Source organism: Antechinus flavipes, chromosome 3 (genome assembly GCF_016432865.1).
Source record: "Antechinus flavipes isolate AdamAnt ecotype Samford, QLD, Australia chromosome 3, AdamAnt_v2, whole genome shotgun sequence".
Classification (NCBI taxonomy): Eukaryota; Metazoa; Chordata; class Mammalia; order Dasyuromorphia; family Dasyuridae; genus Antechinus; species Antechinus flavipes.
The window spans coordinates 517,362,104-517,385,983 of record NC_067400.1 but is presented as its reverse complement, the minus strand read 5'-3'; the positions used below and the strand labels follow the sequence as shown (position 1 = coordinate 517,385,983).

The 23,880-nt window shown below is 34.2% G+C and overlaps 1 protein-coding gene across 5 annotated transcripts in view; it reads left to right on the top strand.

The window, feature by feature from the left end:
* EMSY (EMSY transcriptional repressor, BRCA2 interacting) overlaps positions 1 to 23,880 on the top strand; it is an 84,630-nt gene that overhangs the window by 26,069 nt on the left and 34,681 nt on the right. For all 5 annotated transcript variants that reach the window (XM_051987072.1, XM_051987071.1, XM_051987070.1 and 2 more), the window contains 5 exons: positions 349 to 625; positions 9,222 to 9,476; positions 11,621 to 11,770; positions 13,062 to 13,235; positions 18,953 to 19,089. In XM_051987072.1, the coding sequence (XP_051843032.1) occupies positions 349 to 625; positions 9,222 to 9,476; positions 11,621 to 11,770; positions 13,062 to 13,235; positions 18,953 to 19,089 (993 nt within the window). The remainder of the gene's footprint in view (positions 1 to 348; positions 626 to 9,221; positions 9,477 to 11,620; positions 11,771 to 13,061; positions 13,236 to 18,952; positions 19,090 to 23,880) is intronic.

Genomic DNA, 23,880 nt, shown 5'->3' with positions numbered 1-23,880 from the left:
TTAGTACCTTGTTTCAAGTTCTGGCCCATAACAACATGTGAACATATCCATCAAATTTAGACATAGTGAAATATAGAATTAAGCTTTTTATAAGCTTATAAAAGCCAAAAGGAATTTGGCTCTCTGTGTCTGTCTTTTGATTTTACTCTGATTCTCTTCTTCAGTAGACACAAGACGTTCTATTGAAAGGGAACACAAACATTCTTGCATTGGCTCAGCATTAATTATATTCACTACAAAATAAAATGTTATGGTTTCATAACTGATTTTTAAACTTATTTGCTAATTCATATTGTGATGCAGTTTGAATATATGTGTGAAAAAACTAATTTTCTATTCCTTTTTTAGGTGATCATTGTGACCACATCTCCAAGCTCAACCTTTGTACCCAACATTCTTTCGAAATCTCATAACTATGCTGCAGTCACTAAGCTTGTCCCCACGTCAGTCATTGCTTCCACCACTCAGAAGCAACCTGTGGTCATAACTGCTTCCCAGTCCTCTTTGGTCAGTAGCAGCAGTAGTGGCAGCAGTAGTTCCACTCCATCCCCTGTTCCTAATACCATTGCCGTAACAGTTGTGGTGTCCTCAACACCATCTGTGGTTATGTCAACAGTAGCACAAGGTAAGAGGAGACCAAACATTCATTTATACTACTGGAATATGATGATAAGGGAGAAATATCTTTTTGGAATTTGGGGTGTATTTTTTCATAGTGGATTGGAGAATGGACTAATTAATCTCTGACCTTTTATCTCCCATTTTCCTATTTATTTCTGTATTTTATCTGATTGGATTATTTGGGAGTTTGTCTGAATTGAATTATTGAAGTACTTGATATGGGGAGAGGTGGCAGATGCCAAACGGAAGTGTCATTTAAATTTAGTAACAGAAAAAAATCAGCTTCAACTTAACTAAGTTATGCTTAGGATTGAATTTTATACAGAATTCACAAAAGGAATAATCAAGCACTATTAATGTGGGCTACCTGGAGGGATTTAGAAGTTGTCTCTTTGTCCAAAGCTTTCTACTCATCTCCCTCTTCATAAAAGATTTCATATCTTTTTAGAAGAAATTAAGGTTATCTATTGATTCACATTTTCCCTATTTTCTCCTTCTTTGCTCTCTAGTCACTAAGAAAAGGGTAGTACTTTTTCCTACCAAGATCATCTTTACTATCTATGCCCTTGAATTCTCCTTATTTTTTTTTTCCTAGTATGACTTTTACTTTGTTTCAATTAGTAAGCACTTTTCGCCCCTCTTATCTCTCCTACTTCTCCCATTGCAAAATAAAACCAAAACCCCTTGTAGTCAATCCAATTTGACCTTACTGGACTTCATAAGTTCCATGTCACAGCTCAGCGGGCCTTTTAAGAGTCTCTGGTCTTTTGCCCTTTTCTTTGTTCCATCAGAAGGCTTACCTTGATGCCTACCTACCACCTCTTCCCCTCTGGTGATGAGAAGCATTCATTGGCTTCACTTTTTGGCTTTGGTTTTGACTTTATTTTCTATGAGAAGTCTTCCCTGATTCTCTCAATTGTTAGTACTGTCTCTGTCCTCAAAATCATTTTGTTTTTAATATTTTTGCTTATATTATATCCCTTTAACAGAATATGAGAATCTTTAGGACAGATATTGTTTAGTTAGCTTTTGTCTTTTTTTCTCCCTCAGTGACGTGGATTTAGTAGGTATTCAGTATAGATTTATAGAGTTGTTGAGTAAGAACACTTATTTGGAGGAGTATTAGATTTAATTAAACTTTACCTGTGTGAGATACTGTTTGAAATTAGTAGGCAAGGACTTGTCTTTTTTTTTAATTGGAGACTTTTTATTGACCTAGGATTTGACTTAGCACTGCTACATGTATTTAGTTTAATAACTTTAATTCATTCAAATTAACTTTGAGTGGTGTGGCAATAGATATGCTTTAGTTGTCTTCTTTACTCTAATTCATCTTCTAGTCTAGTGTATGGCTAAGAATAAGCACAAAAAGATGAAAATATAAAATATTAGATGTTCCCAATCTATTACTTGTGTTCTGTTTCCCTTTCAACACTAAAATGTGCTCCCTTAGTTAACCAGTTCATATTGTCCTACCTTCAAGTCTTTTTTTTTGTTAGGGAAAAAACTCCATAGAATCCACACAGACTCCAACAGACTCCATACACCCTGTTCTATATTCCTGTAAAGAACTTGCTTATCACCTCTGCTTTCACAATCCTTCCTGGCTTAATCAAGGTACACCACATCTGTGATTACCTGATTCTTCTGGCTAAATGTGTTCTCTCTTTTTTCAGATTTTCTTCAGTCTTTTGTGGGAATCTCTCCTTTACTTCCATCTTAATCAACTTTATACTATACTTTATATATATAGTATAATATATTGTGTTTCCTTCCAATAAAAAGGTAAATCCTTAAGGTATTTAAGAATACCATTTAAATAAATTATGTCCTTAGCACCCAGGACATTGTAGGAACTTAATAAATCTTTATTGAATTACAAAACAAGTGATAAGTGACATAGGAACATAAATTTAGTGATTCTATATTCCAACTTTTCCTCTTACAGATAAAGGAACTGTGGTTCACAGAGGTTTTATCACTTGCCCAGGGTTATATATGTTTAGAAAGTGGCTGTACCAGCATCTGAATGCAGACTCGCATTTCTAAATATATTACACTTTCTACTGCATGGAGCTCTGATGGGATAAAAGAAAGCTTTTAAATAAGGTTTGGGATCGGCTTCATTAATACTCAGTGACTAGCAGAGTAGTGTTTAAAAGGGAACTAGTAATAATATAATGCTTCCTTCATCTGCAATCTCTGGCAAGTTCTTTTGAGGGCCTCTGTCACTAATTGCTTATAAATTCTATCAGATGTTTTTATTAATGTTAGAAGTAGCAGAACCTAATTATTCTTTTGAAATACTTTTGAAAAGCCTATGTCCTGAACAAATAAAGAGGAAAAACAAATACTTTGCTAATTTGATCCATAATTTAAAAAAATAATATTCTACATAACCTATTTTTTCACTTAATAGTAAAGATGGTTTTCAACATTAATTTTTTTATTATAGCTTTGATTTTCAAAATACGTGCAAAGATGGTTTTCAACATTCACTCTAGCAAAACCTTGTATTCCAAATTTTTCTACCTCCCTTCCTTCTACTTTTTTCCCCTAGATAACAAGTAATCCAATATTGTTAAACACGTACATATTGACACATTTATCAGATCAAAAAGGAAAAAAATGAGAAAGAAAAAAAAGCAAGCAAAGAATAACAAAAAAGGTGAAAATATTGTGCTGTGATCCACGTTCAGTCCCTCTAGTCCTTTCTCTGGGTGCAAATGGCTCTTTCTATCACAAGTCTATTAAAATTGGCCTGAGTCACCTCATTGTTGAAAGTTGCCAAATCCATCACAATTGATCAACTTGTAATCTTGTTGCTATGTACAATGTTCTCTTGGTACTACTGACTTCATTTAATATCAGTTCATGTCTCTCCAGGCCTTTCTGAAATCCTGCTGATCATTTCTTATAGAACAATAATATTTCATAACATACATATGCCATAATTTATTCAGCCACTCTACAACTCATGGGCATCCCCTCAGTTTCCAGTTCCTTGCCACTACAAAAAGGAATACTATAAACATTTTTGCACATGTGCATTCTTTAACACTTTTTTAGGATCTCTTTGGGATACAAACCCAGTAGAGACACTGCTGGATCAAAGAGTATAGTGTAAAATAGCCTTTTGGTCCCATCTCCAAATTGTTCTCCAGAATAGTTGGATCAGTTTACAACTTCACTAATAATGTATTAGTATCCCAATTTACCCATATCCCTTCCACCATTTATCATTATCCTTTCCTGTCATCTTAAGTCAATCTGAGAGATGTGTAGTCAGCATTCATTTTTGTAAGATTTTGATTTTGAAATTTTTTCTCCTATTCCCTCCCCAAAACAGCAAGCAATCATCAGATAGGTTATATCTATATTATATATATATGTGTGTGTGTGTGTATATAATGATTATATAGGTATAACATATATACACATACATACATATGTTTCATTTCATGTTGTGAAAGAAATCAGAGGAGGGAAACCATGTGAAAGAAAAAAGCAAAAAAAAAAATGAAAATAGTATGCTTTGATCTGTATTCAGTCTCTATAATTCTTTTTCTGGATGTGGATGGCATTTTCCATCACAAATCTATTGAAATTGTCTTGGATCAGATTATATTGCTGAGAAGGGCTAAGATTATCATAGTCGATCATCACACAATATTATTCTTACTGTGTACAATGTTCTCCTGGTTCTACTCACTTCACTTAGCTTCGCTTCATGTAAATCTTTCCAGTTTTTTTTTCTGAAATCAGCCTGCTCATCATTTCTTGTAAAGCATAAGTATTCCATTTTATTTATATTTTACAGTTTATTTCCCAGTTGATAACCATCCCCTCAATTTCCAATTCCTTTCTGCCACAAAAAGAGCTGCTAGAAACATTTTTGCACATGTGGATCCTTTTCCCTTTTTTATGATCTCTTTGGGGTACAGAAATATTAGTGTCACTGCTGGATCAAAGAGTAGGTATAGTTTTATAGTTCTTTGGGCATACTTCCAAATTGCTCTCCAGAATGGTGGACTAATTCACAACTCCACCAATAATACATTAGAACCCCAGTTTTCCACATCCTCTCCAAAACTTGTCATTTTCTTTTCCTGATATCTTAGCCAACCTGATACATGTTATAAACTATTTTAAGGAAAGAACATCAGTTAAATATTCTTTCATTGTTTTCTGTTATGACCATACTTAAAGTTTGATTTTTCAGAATTGATTGTGAGGGGGAAAGAAAGTAACCGATTCCCCACCTGGTTATCAGTTTTATTCTTAATGTGAATTGTCATCTGTTGGGACATTTTTCCTTTCTCCAGTTCAAATCACAGTTTGTTAAATTATGTCCATCTATTACAAAGAAAGGAAACACTGTCTGTATTACTCTTTATCCAAGAATGATACTAGTCTTTTGGCTCTAGCAGGTGGTTTTTATAAGGGTCTTATGGGATACTCTCACAGAGAGAAAAGCACATTCCATGTCTATATATTTTATTTGTATTTTGCCAGGAAAAAGGTATTACTACAGAAATCTCTAGAGACTCCTGGGAATTCCTAAATCATCACTGTCGTTCTTTTAATTCTTACTTGAAATGTCCCTGTATTTCAATGAACCTTTCTTTAGAATGACTGGATGTTCAGTCTTGTTTATTATGTTGTAACTTAAAATGAAAAGTCGGATTTTTGGAGAAGCACAGTGATTTTTATTTCATATCCTGGTATTTAGTGTATTTGGTGAACCCTAACAATATTGAATATTTGGTGCATTTTGATGCATAAAATAATGCTTTGGACTCTATTATATAGTGATGTGGGGGGGAATGATCTAATCCTCATTTTAAAAGCATCATATTTTATAAGCTCACTTCAGTATTTTAGGGAGCCAGAATTCTTCACTTGTGCATATTGTAAATTCTTCTCACTTCTTTTACTTTTATAGTAGTTATATGGTGTACGAGTAATTGTGGTCAACATTTTCATTTGTAACCAAACCTCTGATGATGAATTTTTCCACACCAAGCTGTCTTCTTCCAAAACAACATCTGCATAATCCAAAGTTGGGTGTTAATAACTGAAACCTTTCTAGCTTTGGTAGGAGTTTCCTGTGCTTCAGCATTGTTGGCATAACCTTTTAAAACCCAGTGATGATGGGATTCAAAAAACTCCCAATCATTAGTGATGATTTAGTATCATCCCTTAACCACAGTAAGCCATTAAAATAGACAGCATAGTATCTGGAGAATGTGTTTTACATTTATTTAATTGCTTCCCTTTTCTGCAGTTTAACTATGTAGTCTTAAATATCTTAACTCTGTTGTTAAGTCTAAAGACTGACTTATTATAATAAAGAACACTTATTCTTTATTAAAAGTTATCTATTCTTGAGTTTTTCTAATCATGATGACCAAAAATCTTTCCTCTTTATTAAATTTACTTCTCAATTAAAATCATGTTACCTTTGTCTTTCACCTCTGTGATTTTATTTTTTTCATCCTTTTCCTTGAAACTTTTGTTGGGTTTCTGCACATTTCTTATATTCCTCCAGATTTTCCTATATTTTACTCTTTCAACTTAGCACTAGCATTCATTATTAACTTCCTAATCTCATGTTATCCTCTCTTTTTAATTTCTCTCACACTATTTTCAATTATATTTTATTCTGTGGCTTACTTGGACTGATTTTCTCTTATTTGTTCCTGCTCCCTTGTCCCTGCTTCTAGCAATCTATCCCCGAGACAGTCTTTCTTTTTCTTGTTTTTCTAGTTCAAGGATGGGTAGACATTCTTAAATCAGGATCTCTGCATAGTTGTCAAATCCAAGATATTGGGTGATGTAATGGCTTTTTTGATTTTATGTACTTGTTAAGTACTAAGAACTCTTATCAGTTATAGTCTTATGTTCATAGATTTTTCTCCCTCTCCCCAATTCCATTAATTCCATTAATATTCACTTTCATGTAAAAGGTTTTGTTTTGTTTTGCTGCATTCATGTATGTTCTTTCTCTAGCCTCACTAGTCCAAAACAAAAAATTTAAATGTGTCCAAAACTACCCTTCTACCAAAAAGTGTAATCCCAATAGACATGTACTGAATCTGTTTGCTTTAATAGCACATGGAGAGAAATTAGTAGGATTTTAAAGCTATATTGTTTACTAGGCTTTTTAATGTTTAGACTAATACTTAGACTTTATAATGTTATAAATTTCAGTTTTTACTTCTATACTATGTGTTCATTTTAGATTACCTTATCTAACTACTTTCTTTACATTTGAAGTATACATTTAACCATTGTCTTTTGGTATTTGAATGAGGCTTTTAATAACATTTTTCATTAAAACTAAGAGCTGTAAAGAAAACACATTAGAATAAATATTCAAATGGGGAAACCAAATATTAGATAAAACAACATAAAACAAAGTAGAACTAAGTGAATTGACAACAGTGTATTTGTTATGTTGAAGAGTTTCATGAGCTTATTTTTCTAGAGTGTCAAGGGTTAAAGAATTAGAACTTTATAGTTCTGATACAGATTATGAATTGACTTTTCTCAAATCTAAAGGCATAACTTTTCATAATATGCATTCATAATATGATCCAAAGATCAATTCTATCCTGCTTTAACTTTAGCAGTCTATTTTGAAATTGTATTGAGAAAAAAGAAAAAAATACAATTCTGGTTTGTTGGTAATCAAATTGAAGAAGATTTCACAATTTATATACTATTTAATTGTAATTTTTATCAGTTTTGACTCTTAAATTTTGTTTTTTCCTTCTTTTGCTGTTAAAAGACTACCTATATCAACCAAAAAGTGGTTAATTGACTATAATAAACGAATATGACTTATCAAGTGGAGGGTTGACTCTAAAGTCAGCATGACCTGAATTAGTCCTGCTTTTGCCTTGTGCTGGCCACAGGACCCAAGGCAAGCCACTTAATCTCTTTGGGTTCTGGGGAGACTCTCTAAGGTTGTAAGTTGCAGAACAGTTTCAGTCTTGTGTTAGTAGAGACTTTCCTCCTCAAAAAAAGTCCTAAGCCATTGAAATAAAAGGTACAACCTTCCTCTTTTCCTCTTCCTAGCAGCTCTTAATATGACAGAGGCATTCAGAAAAGCTAATGCCTTCTTGAATTACAGAGAAGATGCAGAGGATATTGATTTCATTGTATATTACTGTGATGAGACCTCATGATATGTTCTTTGGAGATCACATTTTAGGAGGGAGATTGACATATACCTAGAAATGCATCCAGGGAAGACTATGAGGAGAACTGGAAACCATCTAAACAAATGACCAATGAAAGTTTGGGATTGTTTAGCCTGGCATCATTTGTGGTGCAATGGGTAGAGTGCTGAGCCTGAAGATCCATCATCTTAACTTCAAATTCAGTCTTAGACATTTACTAGCTATGTGACTCTGAGCAAGTCACTTAATCCTGTTTATTTCAGTTTCTTTATTTGTAAAATGAGCTGAAGAAGCAATGGTAGACCTCTCTAGCATGTCTGCAAAGAAAACCCCAAATGGGGTCACAAATGATCAGATACAATTGAGATGACTAAAGAGCAAAAAACCTGGAGAAGAAAAATCTCTGCGTATTTGTGTGTGTGTTTTAAAGGGAGATAATTTTTTGCATTTATTGCACAGACATTTGTTGGGCATGTACAATATGCCAGGCACTGTATTAGAGACTGGAGAAGTAAGCATATCTTGTCTGTTGGGGAAGACATCACACATACAGCCTGTTGGTGGGTCTGCCAGCCTCAATTCTCTCTCTATTACAATCCATCCTTCACTTATTTACCCAAATAATTTTGTTAAAGTTTAGCTCCAAACATGTCATCCCCTCCTCAATAAATTCCAGTGTATGTCATCTCCAGGATCTAAGATAAAATCTTTTTTATATTCAAAGCGTTTTATAATCTAGCTGCTCCCACATTTTTCCATTCTTACATCTTAGTCCTTGCCATATATTCTTTGATCTAATGACTCTTTCTTGCTATTCTATGTGCCACACACTATCTCCAGACTCAGGCATTTTCTCTGTTGTTTCCCATGCCTAGAATGCTCTCCTTGCTGGTTTCCTTTAAGTCTTGATTGAAATGTTATCATCTGTGGGAAACCTTCCTCAACCTCTCCTAATTCTAGTACTTTCTCTTTTTAAATTATTTCCTATTTATTTTTTATATTGCTTGTTTGCCCATATTTGTACCCTGTTAAATTATAAGAAGCCTGAGTATGGAAACTGTCTTTTGCCTCTTTTTGTATCCCCGGTTCTTAGCATAGTAACTAGCACATGCTAAATGCTTAATAAGACATCAGATTTCCATTTAGGGAAGAAGATGAAATGGATCTGAGAAATTATATAATCTAACTTTTAGTAAGGAAATACTATGAATTTCTTGATTGCTCTTCACTTTCTATCACAAATACACACACACAAAAAAAAAAAACTTTGAAAAGGTGACTAAAACATATATTTTGCTTGTTTCTTTTTTGATTTACTGAATCAACAGTAAATGGTTTTCCTATCATCATACCCAATTATAATTTTCACCTTTAAAAAAAATCCTTTTTTTCCCCTCTCTTGTCCTTTTATAGGTGTATCCACATCAGCAATTAAGGTGGCATCCACTAGACTTCCTTCTCCTAAAAGTTTGGTGGCCACCCCCACCCAAATTCTAGCACAATTCCCTAAACAACATCAACAGTCCCCAAAACAGCAACTGCATCAAGTGCAGCAACAGACGCCACAGCAGTTAACCCAGCCCACAGCAGTATCTCATCAGCAACAACCTCAGCAATCTCAGTTGCCACCTGGCATTAAGCCCACCATCCAAATCAAACAGGAATCAGGTAACTGGATAATAGTTCTGAGATAATAATGCAAACCCAAGGCAGGGTCTTGAATTTACCTTTTAAAATTGGTCCCTATTGTTTTAGAAACCAATGATAGTTTTTAAATTTTAATGAAGGCAGTTGTTAAATCTTACTGCCAAAAAATGTGTGGTGTTTTACTGTTAAACAATTTTCTGGAAAACTTGTGGTTTGCAGTTGTGAAGATAGGTTGGTAATATCTGTAGCTTGGCAGGGCATAGCAATGCTTCACAAATTTCATGGGGGGAAATGAGTATTTTTAGAGTGATCTACAAATATTCTTTGTAGTATTAGTTTTGCCCTAGTGTTTTGTGGCTCAAATGTTTGAAAAGAAATGACTTTTTGTGCTTCCTTGGATGGAACAATTAGATATAATACCAGGATTTTTACCTTCATATTTTTGAATGTACAAAATCACATTTGAAATGATTATCTTTTGATTGGTGAAGAGATCCTACTATCCATATGATTGGTTAATGAATAATGCTTTATATTTCTACAATTGTTTAATAGTTTAACAACTGCAGGTATTGCAGTTATTAAGATTTGATTTGGGAATATTTTTGCTCAACCATCTGCAACACATCCATGAGATAATATCAAAAGATAATTCTTAACCACAACTTCATTATTTTAGTTTTTCTATCAAGTTAAGAAGATTGAATCTGGAATTTTCTAGATTTTATGTAAAAATTTTAACCTTGTTTGCTTACAATGTGGTGAAATGATTTAATACTATTAAATAAGCAGAGTATCCTTCCTTCCTATTTTGTCAACTTAAGTCATTTCCCCTAAAAAGTAATATAGTTCTTAGTTTTCCACAGCAATATATTCCTTTTATGATTTTGATGTCTGTGAAACATCCTAACAATTTCATTCTCATTTGCTTTTGGTAATTATTAATTTTATAATAAATATTATTACAAATAGGATTCCTTTCAATCAATTTTTAATTTGATGTGATTGAAACTCTCCACTTGTATTTGTCATATAGGTGGTACATAGTTTTTAAAGGTATAATATTGGATCTGGCAAGCTATAGCCCACTAGAAAGCAAGGCTTAGAGTATGGGATCAGTAATAGATTGTATGTCTGCTGGGGACCGCATTAGCTCAGTTCGAGACTTATTACCAGGCGGGGGCTGAAAAGGAAGGAATTTTTCAGTTCAAGCCAATTCTTAAGTCTTTCTACTAAAATATTGAGAGGTTGCAATTTGCCTCAAGATTCAGTCTTTTTCAAGAATCACCTATAAACATTGAGTATATTTCCTGAGATACTTCAAAAATTATATAATTTCTTGGAAATTTGCAGTGTGTCCCCTAAGTCCAGTATTCTTTTTCTCAGTCCTCAGCCAAATGAGTCCTTAAAGTGCAGACATGGCAGGCCATCCTTGGCTTTTGCTTGAAGCTTTCTACTCAATAGGGTTTGTGCTTTGTGGACATAGCCCTGGAGAAGAAGAGGCCACTTTCATAACATGAGAATGGGCCAATGTCAGACTATAGAAGAGGAATGTTACTCTTAATGGAGCTGACAGACTGACACCTATAAAATAGAATATTTAAAATTTATCTTAGTAGCTGTTTATTTCAATGATGAGATTGATGATAGTATTTCAATAAAAGAAACACTTTTATTTTGGAAATCTGTATATGCAAGCTCCCATTTTCTCTTTAACTTTGTTCTTGACTGCTTATCACAGTTTTCCTATTCCAGACTTTTTACATGGAATATGTAACTTAAAATAATTGTCTATAGATTATTCCTCTGGAAAAGCCATTTCTAGTGGTTAAGCTGATCATTCATTTGATCTTAATAGGAAGACTTAGGTAGCATAAGGCAGGAATGAAGAGTTCAATTGATTTTCTTTTGCTTAAATACTTGGTAACTTATTTCTTCAGGGATGTAGGATCTAAAGAAGGGATATTGAAGAATTATGTAAGTTTAGGGGAGGGGTGATAAAGGGCTGACACAATATACTTAATTAAAATTAGGACAGGTGAAACTGCCTTACTGTTCATGTGAAGGAAATGTTTCAGAATTTTTAAAAACTGTGATATATATATATGTATGTATGTATGTATATGTATATATATGTATGTATTTAAAAATTTCTTCTTTTATAGGTGTTAAAATCATCACTCAGCAGGTTCAACCAAGTAAAATCCTTCCTAAACCAGTCACAGCAACACTGCCCACCAGTAGCAATTCACCCATAATGGTGGTGAGCAGCAATGGAGCAATTATGACAACTAAACTGGTTACAACTCCTACTGGTAAGTCTTGAGTCTGTCTTCAAAGGTCACTTATACAAATTGTTTATCTCATTAGGAAATATATTGAGTTTATATAAATTTTACTGCAGCAAGAGGTGGCTTAGTGTAATAGAAGGAGCACTAATCCAAGGTCAGGAGACATCAGTTTCAGCTCTGCCTTTGCCATTTTCTATATTTGTGACTTTGACCAAATCACTTCACTTTTTGCTCTTCAGCTTCCTTCTTTGTAAAATGATGGATTTGGGCTATGTAGTCTCTAAGCTCTAACTTTCTCTGTTTCTGACTTTAAGTGTTGGAATAGAAACATTGCTCATGTGGTTCTCTTAGTAGAAGCAACATGAAATTATAGTTCTTTCATCTTTAGTATTGAACAGTCTCTTATCTTACAACCATCCTCTCCTTTCAGATGACCCTTCTGGAAAGAGCAATATAAATATATTTGAATTTCCTTCTAGGTGATATAATTCATGAGTCATCATAAATCATTGTTTACTTTAAGTGGTGAAACACAAATAAGAGTGAGATACAGTAAAAAAAAAAAATCCTCTCTAAATCCTCTCATGCTTCAATGTTTCACTTCCATTTTAGTGCTTGATTTGTCATATTGTTCAATGACATTTAATCCTGATACCTACATTTAAAATGTAAAATCTTTCATTGGGTCCATTTAACCAATTTTCTTTTTTAAAACTAAAAATTAATTGCAGTTAATATCCTTTTTTTGGCTGTCCTATCACTCTTACCCTGTTCTGTTTCATTTACTCCAGTAGAAAAGAAAGAAAAGAAAAGCCCTTGTAATAAGTACATGTACAAGCAAAATTAATTTCCATGTTTGCCTTATCAAAAAATATATGTCTTCTACTTGCCTCTTTCTCTACTCTATTAGGAGGTAGATAACAAACTTCATCATTAGTGATCTGTAATTATAGCTGGTTAATGTTTAAAATCTAATGGAGGAGAGGCAAATATGGTTTGTATAATTAAAGGTAGAAAGTGATAGTAGTAAAAGAAAGATATGAACAAAATGCTCTAAAAATTTTTTGGTAGAAAGAAAAATTTAAGGGAAGGTTTCATGGAGGAGGTTTAGGAGTTAGGCCCAGAAAAACAGTAAAATAACAGCAGGTAGAGATAGGAAAAGTAAGTTATGAGAGATGCCTTGTGCTAATGCACAGAGATGTGATCAGAGGATGAAATTTGAGGAAATTAATTTACTTTGGTTAGAATCTAGTGTGTTTGGATAGTTTCTGTAATTCTTTAAAATAATGCCAGATTTTGGTTTCTCTTTATTTAGGCACACAGGCAACCTACACTCGACCAACAGTCAGTCCTTCAATAGGGGCTCGAATGACTGCAACTCCTGGAGCTGCAACCTATGTGAAAACAACCAGTGGAAGCATCATTACAGTTGTACCCAAATCATTAGCTACTCTGGGGGGCAAGATAATTAGCAGTAATATAGTCTCTGGTAGGTATATATTATATATTATGGCATGGGTATATATTATCTCATACAGGATTTAAAAAACACATTGTTTTCAAGTGAAGAGCTTGAGAACAGGACCTTGGACAAGACCCTTCTCTTTGAGTCCTAGCTTCCTTCTTTGTAAAATAAGGAGAGATTATATTAGATGACCCTTCTAATTCTAACTTTGACTAATTTTTTAACCTTCTGCTTATACTTTAGTGTAGAAATCCAAAGCTTGATTTTCAGTCTCTATTTTGAATGATTAAAGTCCAGTTTCTAGCTTTAATTCTGATGTGGGGATCACTTAATACTTGATCTATATTAAACTTGATTTTAAAAATATATATTTACATCTTTTTTGTTAAGAACAACAAGGACATTGTTCAATTTATTCTCATTATTAAAGATTAAAGCATTAGAAAATCCTATTTACAGTCCCCCATTTATGCTGCTCTTTTTCTTATAATTGAAATTTACCAAGACAGGAAAAATTACTATTTGTTCTACTTTTAAAAAATAATTTGGAATTGTCTCTGGTTTCTTTTGGCTTATCAAGTGCTGCTAAATTTGAGTTATACCCTTTAAAATGGAATGTTTTCATGAAAGCCATATTCATTGATTATTGTTTTTTAATTGAAATGATATAAACCATCTTTGATCAGGCAGTCCCCATTGGTTCATTTTGCATATGAGGAGTGTTTTCTGCAATCTTGATGTATCTTTAACCTGGTAAAGTTAGGAAATATAATTCCTGGCTTTGGATTGGCATTTTTTTTATGACTGGAGGGTAGAAATAGAAAAGAAAAAAAGCATGAAGTTGGCATAAGGCACCATAATCTGAGCTATGAATTTTGGCCTGATTATAAATGTGAGAAGGTTTAATTTTTGTCAAATTGGTGAGGGTCAGATTTTAAAGCAGATCATCCTATTCTATCTTTTAAGGAGAGATTTTATAAATCTGTTAAAATTCAATCTATAATATAATATATAAAGAAAATGTGAAATAGTGCAATATTTTATTTCATTTAAAAACACTTTTCCCATCTCCTGCCTTTGTATGAAAATTTTTTTTGAATTATAAATTCTTATAAATTTTGAGATATAAATTCTTAGAAGGATAGAAGAAATATTGTGAGGTAAACTAGATTTCTTTTCCCATATTGTAATTCAGGTGTGCCAAATGTCTTGCTTACTGCAAGGATACTTAATTTTTTGGGTCTAGTATTCCCTCCATTGATGCAAGTTGCAATTTCTCCATACCTTAGATGGTCTTCATGTGTTGCTAGAGCTGAAATAAGTGGCTAGTCCTCTGATGATCAGCCTCTTGGTATTTATTATGGTATATACCTTTGCACATAAATGAGATTGTTCCTTAGCCAGTCTGTCTGTGGACCTTTTCAGTTTGATAGGACCTATTGGAACATGTATTAATACTCTAGTGACTTTGGCAGGGCCTTTCTTTGACTATTTTAGCGTAAAATGACTAAATTTAAACTTAGGAGAAGAGAGGTGGTTTACATGTGTATGTTTCCTTGGCCTTGATAATTGAAGATAAAGCAGGTGTGTGTGTGTGTGTGTGTGTGTGTGAGAGAGAACAAAAAGATTAATTGATAAGCTATAATGCATATGCATTTTATCTGGGCCCCAAACTTTTTTGACACTTATGTTTTAAAAATAAAACAAAAAATTCTCTTATTTTTGATTTTTGTATAGTAGATACTGAAGCAAGCAGTAGGGTCTTTTCAGTCTTCTTATACATAAGCACTTCTAATTGTTCTACGCCCATGGATCAATAATGATTGATAATTTCTACTGTTGTAGGTAGCCTTTTTGTAATATTATATGTCACATCATCAGTTATGTCAAAAGTTTTTTTGGATGATGTAGATTTTATGGAAGATACTTTTTTCTCTTTTTTTGGTGCTTTTCCCTCCATATTGATATGATGTCCTAATGCCCATCCTTTCGAAGAGAATCTACTTAGTTATAAACGAATACAGTTAAACAGAATAGTCTAAGATAATTAATCATTGACAATTTCTAGCAATAATATGCCTCATTCTGCACTACTTCTCTTATAAGAAGACATATGTATGTTTTGTCCTCAGGCCTTTGGAATCAAGATTGGCTGTTGTATTGATCTGAATTCTGATTTCTTTTATTGTTGTTTTCCTTTACATTTTTATGGCATTTGTGCAGATTGTTCTCTTCTACTTCTAAAAATTTTATTTTGAACTTAAACATCAAAAAAAAAAAAAAAAGAACATTTCTATACACACATTAGAACATGAAAGAGAATTCTATATGAAACTGATTCTCTGCTTTGCATTAGTTGCTTTTTAAAAAAAATATGTAATAAATTCTACATGGTATTTCCAAAACTGGTTTGCTTGTCTGTGCTTCCTTCTGAACTTCTGTTCCTTTTTGTGCATTTAAAAAATGTTTAATTTTTTTTCTGGCATCACTATTGCCAATTCCCTTTCTTCCTCACTACCTTCTGTTCCCCATTAGTTGAGAGAAAATAAAGAAGGAAAAGAAAGCTTGTAATAAATGCTGTTAAACAAAACACAAAGATATATCAAAAAAAAAAAAAAAAAAGATTTACCTACTATTTGTGTACTACTTCTTTGTGAGGAGATTGGTGTTGTGATTCATCAAAGATCTCTTGGACATGTTGTTGGTCATTGTTGGCATCAGTTTTTTAAATCTTTCAAAATTTTTCTTTACAAAGTTGTCCTTGTATAAATTGTTCTCCTCGTTCTTGATCACTTTACTTTGCATCAGTTTTATAAACCTGGAATACCTAAAATTATCTCTCTTCTCATTTATATTCCATGATTTGTTTAGCCTTTTCCCATTTGTCTAAGGCAATCTAAGGTATCCCCTTAGTCTTATTCTTTTCTTTTTCATCTCTTTTTAACTGTCTATTTAGGATCAAAAGGTTTATTTTGTTTCCAATGCCTTCCCTTTCCCTATCTCTGCTTTTTCCCCTGTTGAATTTGATGTATTTTATTGGAATCTGAGAAACAAAGACACACACACACACACACACACACACACACACACACACAATAGAGAGATAGAGCAGAGAGAGATATTGACAGAGAGAGAGACACACACACACATAGAGAAAGAGGGAGGAAAAAGAGACAGAGAGTGAGTGTGTTCAGGAGTTATAAATTGCAGTAGGTTGAAAATTAATTGTATTATCACACTAAGTCATGTACCATTATGGTGAGCCTCCAGGAGTGGTAGGTCCACAGCCTGCCTCTTGAGGATTGAACTCTCAAGTTGGAAATGGAACAACTCAAAATTTCTGGACTGATCCTTAATGGGATCAGTCCTGTGAATGGCTGCTACATTTTCCATATGGCTTAGGTAAAAGGGAGATTCAGTATTAAAAACAGATGAAGGGAAGTTCAACTGAAACCTCTCCCCCCCACTTTCTCCATGTTTGTATATTCTTCTCACTCTCATTTTGGGAAATAGCAAGCTCTCCCTCTTCATTTCTGTATTAATACATTCGTCTTTTTTGCCCTCTCTTCAATCCTCATAACAAAACTATTTTCTCTTCTAAGCTATTAGACTTTTAATATTTGCCACTTTATTATGTTTATATAATACTTTATTATGTTTCTTCTAAGTTTTTGTGTCATTTTCCTGGAAAATCTACTTTTCCTTTGATCCATTGCTGGTTATTGTAGAGTTGGATTTATAATAATTTTTGATACTTGAAAATATTTTACTTATTCAACTCTCAGATTTTAGTTACAACCTGGGTCTTTGTGCTAGGACCAAAAGTTTGTTGTACTTTGGGGTATTGTAACTGGCCATGTTTGTTCTTGTTCTGGATCCCCTAGATCCTTGTGATGGCCTGTTCCTTCTATCATTTGCCCTGCCTGAATCTTTTAAGATTCAGAATACCAGATCTTTAGGGTTTCTCTGGTGCCTCAGTTTTAGAGAACTTAGAACCCTTGAGACCCCCTATCCCATCCTGATCTCAGTTTGAGCCCTATAGCATTGTCTTGCTAATTTCTGGCCACATTGTTGCTCCTCAAGGCTTCCAAGTTCCCCACCGTGGGGCTTTCTCAGGGGAATTCTCTGCTTTTGCCTTTGTTGCTTCTGGTACAAAATCTTGTAAACTCTTGGTTTTTGGTCATATTAGTGCTTCCCATGAACTGTTTATATATGTGTGTGTGTGTGTGTGTGTGTGTGTGTGTGTGTATGCAATAATTTTTGATACCTGCAAATATTTTACTTATTCAACTCTGAGGTTTTAGTTACTGACCTAGGGCTTTGTGCTTGTCCCAAAGTTTTGGATTTTGGGAGCAAGGGAATGTGAATGGCAGTTTCACTTCTTTGCTAAACATATATTGAGTGATGGCGTTGACACATGAAATAGTAACTCTATTACAAAACTGTGTTGTGGCTTAGGAATTTGGAGCAGGGAAAGAGTAGAAGAGGTACAGAATGTTTCATAAGGTTTCAGTTCATAGAACTTAGGGTGAGCTTTGACGTACAGGTAGAATTAGTTGAAGTGAAGTTTAAGAGTGGGTATTTTAAGCAGGGAAGTATATAAGCAAGGGAAGGAACAAATATGGTATGCTTATATTCTATTGAAAGTGAAGAATATATGCTAAGGTGCAGTAGAAATAAGGTAGAATAAATTAATTGGGAACTAGAATTTGAAGGGCTTTTCAAAATCAATCTGGAATAACTTTTGAAAACCTAGAATCACTTCCACTTTTCAGTGAGGCATTTGAGAAAACTCTTTCAGCATATCAAGATATGCTGATAAGATAAATAGTTACTGATTTCTCTATTTGGTCCTTTTTAAAAAAAAAAATAGACAATTCAGTTGTTCTAGAATAAGCTTATCTTGAAGTTGTTGAAATTAAAAAAAAAAAAGAATTTTGAAAACTTTCAACATAATAAGTGGATAATAATACTTGTACTGACTACTTTCTTTCCCCACAGGATTGTTTATAAAATGTTTTGTAAATCTTAAAGTACTATATAAATATGAACTATTATTATTTCTTTGAAGGAATAAAGTATAATTAATTGTACTCTGAAAACTTAGATCAGTTGTAAGCTATAACTATTGCCTAGAAATAGATTGAATGTTGCATCTAGAGATTAGTATTAACAAAAGGTTAATGCAAATGAATGTTCTTATTCATAGTAGCTCTGGAAGACTGTTTGCTAAGGCATGGAGGGGTTGGATCTAAATTAGGAGAGGGAATACAAAAATAATGGATTTTGGAAATATTGGAGTATGTAGGCCATAGGAAGCATGGTGTAGTGGTAGGAGCATTTGGAGGACCTCAGTGCAAATCTCAGGTCTTTCACTTAAGTATTCTATATGTGACAGCAACAAAGCTCTCTGGGTTACCATTTCCTTTTGTATAAAGTGAAGGGGTTAAATAGTATCCCTGGTCTCTTTCAATCCCAAATCAGCACAGTGCTTTGCATATAAAAGATGCTTAATAAATGTTTGTGGAATTTAATAAAATCATATCAGGTTTATCATTTATGGGTCAAATTTGAGGGTAAAAATTTAGATGACTATAGTTGGATCTGTAAGATATTTGAAACCTTTGTCTTCATCTAAAGGAAACACATGATTAAGGGTAGGAATTTTGTGCAACCTAAGTAAAATCGATTCAACATCGTCACTCTTAACTTGGGCCTCCTTTTCTTCCCCCTTCTCTAAGGAACAACCACCAAAATCACCACCATCCCAATGACTTCCAAGCCCAATGTGATTGTTGTACAAAAGACCACAGGAAAAGGAACAACCATTCAAGGCCTCCCGGGCAAAAACGTTGTCACAACATTGCTAAACGCTGGAGTAAGTAAGAACTTGACCTGCAGGCTCCGCAATCCACCGAGGATCTTAAAGGGCCAGCTATCCAAATATTTGTTTAAAGAAGTCAAAATCCCACGATGGCTTGAACTTTTGATTCCCCACTGTTGCGCTGTAATAACTATAAAGACACCATCTACGGATGCCATTTTTCACAGTAATTTCTAAAGCCCATTGAATATTGCTGTGATGGTTCTGCAGCAGCCTGCTAGATTATGAAGCATGAGTCCTAGTTTCACAGGCTTTGCTTGCTTTCAGATGGAGAGTCTCATGGGCATAGGAACTGTTCTCAGAGGGCATCTCTGTACCTGGATGTGACCAGTGGCCAGGTGGAGGAGGAAAGAGGGCCTGGGCAGGGAAAATGAAGTATTTGAATGACAGAGGCTAGAAGAAATACAGAAACAGGGGGTGAAAGAGGGACAGAGATGCAGAGAGATACCAAGAGATAGACAGACAGCCTCAGAAAGGAGAGAAACACAGGAAAGAGAGAGACACAGTCTCACAAAGAGGAGAGCTGTGAAAAGGCAGCCCTGGCTGGGCCTGAGACCACATCGACTCTTGAGCACAGGACTCAAATCTGCCTGAGCTATATTTTAGCAGTCACAATTCCTTTTAAATTCCCAATAGGGTTTCATGCTAATTCATGTGTATAATATTGGAAGAGCCAATGCAACTTGGGCTTTGTGACAGCTAGTATCCAGGTCAAGGGAGATAATAGCCTTACAGTGCTTTGTCCTGATCAGGTCATATCTGAGTAATTATGTCCAGTTCTAGGTACCATATTAGATCAGTTTTTGATAATGTAATTGGCTTTCTTAGGAGGTATTGAACTCCTTAATACTAGAGGTCTTCAAACAGAGGTTGCTGGAAGACCATTGGAGATACTGAAGATTTCTCCTCAATTTTGGACTGATGTTTTTTCAGGTCAACTCTGACAGTCCATAATTCTAAAATTTAATTAATTAGGAGAGATTTGGTTCCATCTCTCTATTGTTTACTTTTTCTGGGCTAATCCAAAAGGTTGAGTAAATGAGAGACTAAATCTGGCCTGGTATAAAAAGGTGCACTTAAAGGTTTAGCCTTGAGATAGCACTTATCAGTCATGGGTAGAAAATAGAAGGTAATAGCTTCTTTAAATGGAAAATAAAGAACTTTTCAGGCATAACATTACTCTTCAGTGAGGCAACTAGCAGTCAAACATTAACTTTTATTTTATATCCAAGGAAAGAAGTTAAGGAAAATCAGAACCTAACTAGTATTTTTTCTGCTAGAGTTTCTTTCATTCAGATTTTCATGGTAGCCTGATTTGTCTTTTGCCTAAAGCTTGAGTTAAAAAAAAAAAACAACAATGTATTAGTATAGAATAGAGAGGGAAGACATGAATAGATAATAGTTTCTATGAGAAATTCTTGTTAGTTCTAGAGAACTGAAAGTTCAAAATGATTTAACAGTTTGATTAGTAAATTATACTAATGTGATGTTAGAATATGTTAGAAGAGTATAATGTCCAGGATGAAGGGTATTGTGTTTAGTTCTAGGCTCACATTTTAGGAAAAGCAATGACAATCTAGATTTCATTCAAAGGAAGATACCCAGGATGGTTAGGGAACTGGACAACCAACACTGTAAGAGAAACATTGAAGGAACTAAGGATATTTATGCTGGAGAGGACTTAGGGAAGTCATGATCATTATTAAATAGTTGGATGGTTTTTATGCAAGAGAGGGGTTAGATTTGTCCTACCTGGTTCTGGAAAGCAAAACTAGAAGCAGTAGGTGGAAGTTGCCAAGAGATTTCTACTTGATATAGTAAAAGGAAAAACTGGTTCACAGTTATAACTGTCCTAAAATGGAATGGCTTGCCTCAAAAAGTAGTGAATTTCCCCATCCCTGGAGGCCTTAGGATGGAAGCTGACTAATCACCATAGAGAATGTAGAGTAAACTCCTGCTAGGGATTACACTAAATGTCCCTCAAATCTTGGAGAACTCTGTGGAGTTTCTCTGATTCAGTTGAGCATTTGAGGAAATGCATCAACCCTTTTTTTTTTTTTTTTTTTTTTTTTAATGTAAAGCAATATGGGAGAGATGCTTAATCAAATACTAATTCCTTCATTCTACAAATAGTGACTGAGCCCTTACTGTGTGCACACAGGGCCCATTGGTGCTATGGGATTAGGAAGATATGTTTGACACGGGCCCTGATAATATAAGTTGCTTATAGTATACTATGAAGTCCCTTTTGTAGTTGTATGGATCCAGACATATTGTAATGTGAAATTTTTTCCCTGGATTCCATGACTCCACTAGGATATTGGGGGCACCAAAGATGTGAGAGCTCTTTGTGAGTTCTGTGACTTCAGACTTATGTGTAGTAGCCACTTGATATCCATATTAGGAATACTCATATAACAAATGACTTGGGAGGGACAAGACTAGCATCCATGTATAACAGGCTTTCACTAAACATCCTGCAAGTTCACTTTGAGTGGATATAAATGGCTGTCTGTATTTGGACAAGATTCCCCCTGGCCAAAATAATAGGTAAGTGTTCTCTTTGGAAATGAATAGATACCTACATATGGGCTATATCACATATGCCCAAAGCTATTTCAGTAACGATTGCTCTATTTGTGTATGTATATGTTTGACAGAGAGAGAGGGAGAGGCTGGAGGTTGGGGGTTGGGGGTAGAAATATATGGCAATAACTTTTGATACTTTAAAAAAAAAAAAACTAGCAACTAATTAGTGCTTTTGAGCCTCATAGTCAAACACATTATTTTTGTTAAGCTTTAACTCTGGAACATGATATAGTGGAAAGAACACTGTACTGGGAACTTGGAGACTAGAGTTCTAGTTCCACATTTACCACTAAGTATTCATGTGACTTTAGGCAAATCTCCAGGCCTTTTCTTGGTCTTAGTTTTTCTCTCTTTAAATTTAGATAATTGCACCAGTTTATCTTTTAATGTTACTTCTGACTTTTAAATCCTCTATTCAGTTAAAAAAAAATCTTTATTTACTTATCTTTCAAATTTTATCAAAATAGCAGTTTTAGTTTCTGGCCTTGCAAGTTAAAAATGAAGAAGCAGAGTTTTAAAAATGAAGGCAAAAGTAAAGATCGAGACAAATGTGGTGATCTGTGACATCAGATTTTTCATATTTCTAAAATTTCAAATAAGAAAACAGTTTGGTTAAGTTTTTCTTGTACTAAAATCTAAATGAAATGTCACTGAAGCTGTGAATAACTTTGGAATATACTTGGCTTTGGTCTGTGGAGAGAAAAATGGTGACAAGAGAATAGTGGTAAATTCTTTAGTGGTCATACTCAGAATGCCCTGGTGATATCTATACAAAGGAAGGAAATATCTTGAGTTTTTCGTTGGACTCCTCCTTCTAGGGTTCTAACCTGGAAGGACAGTGGCCCATCTGCTTCTGTTTTCATTTTTTCTTATTTTGTTCCATCCAGATAGCCTGGTTTTGGCTCATTATGATTTTATGTGGCCACAAAAGAGCTGGAAGCATATCATTCTCCATTCATGAACTCATCCTTCTATCATTGCCTGAGACTTAGAAAGTGGAAAGGGCATTTGATGTAGAATCACAAGACAGGGACCAGATCCTAGCTCCAGCCTCTGTTAATTCCTCAGTTTACAAAAATAAAAAATGCACTATCTACTTCAGAAATATGAGGAAAAGCTCTGTAGACTTTTGAGTGGCATAGTGAAGTGATTTGTTCACTAGAAACCTATAGATGGCATAGTGTATAAAACACCAGGCCTGGAGAAAAGAAAACCTGAATTTCAAATCTAACTTTAGACCCTTTTTAGCTGTGTGAGCCTGGTCAAGTCACTTCACCTCTGCCTGACTCAGTTTCCTCACCAATAAAATAGGGGTAGTAATAACACCTACCTCACAGAGTTATTGTGAGGATCATATGAGATAATAATTGTGAAGTGCTTGGCAAAGCACCTGACACACAATACATTCTCTCTAAATGTTAGCTCTGAATATTATTCTTAGCTATCACACTTAGTACAGTGCCTGACACATGATAGGTGCTTAATAAATGCTTGTTTCCTTCCTTTCCTTTCTTCATTATATCACTCCAGTGGTAACTATCCATTATCTAGTTATTCAATGTATTTCCCCTTTGAGTAGGGAACGTTTAATCAGAACTATGTCTAATACATTTTATAACTGGCATGCTGTATAGTATATTGTACAATGTATTTTAATTATGAGAACATGAGGAAATTCTGCTTTATTTCTTTATATTAAATTGAGCCTTTTAATTGGGCAATGGATAATTTTGGACATGTCTCTTTAACACATTATATGATGTGATTTCTTTCAGTGTGGGGAAATAGAATGGATACAAAAAAACCTGAGTTATCATTCCAGCTTTGCCATTTATTAGCTGTTTGAATATGGGCAAATAGCTTAACCTTTTTCAGGTTTAGCTTCTTCACCTGTTAAATAGGGATATGAATACTTTTCTAGCCCAACAGTGTTGTGGTGAGGATCAATAAGTCAGTGTATATAAAACTATTTTGAAAACTTTCAAGTATTATATGAACATAAGGAATTAATAGTCTTATTATAAATTCATCTATCGATCAACAAGCATTTATTAAGTACCATAAAAATGAGCAGCTAAGTGGTATAGTAGATAGTATATCATGCATGAAATCTGTCAAGTTCAAATCCTGCTTCAGACGCTTATTAAACTTATTAAAAGTGATCCTAGACAGGACACCTAACTTCTTTTAGACTCA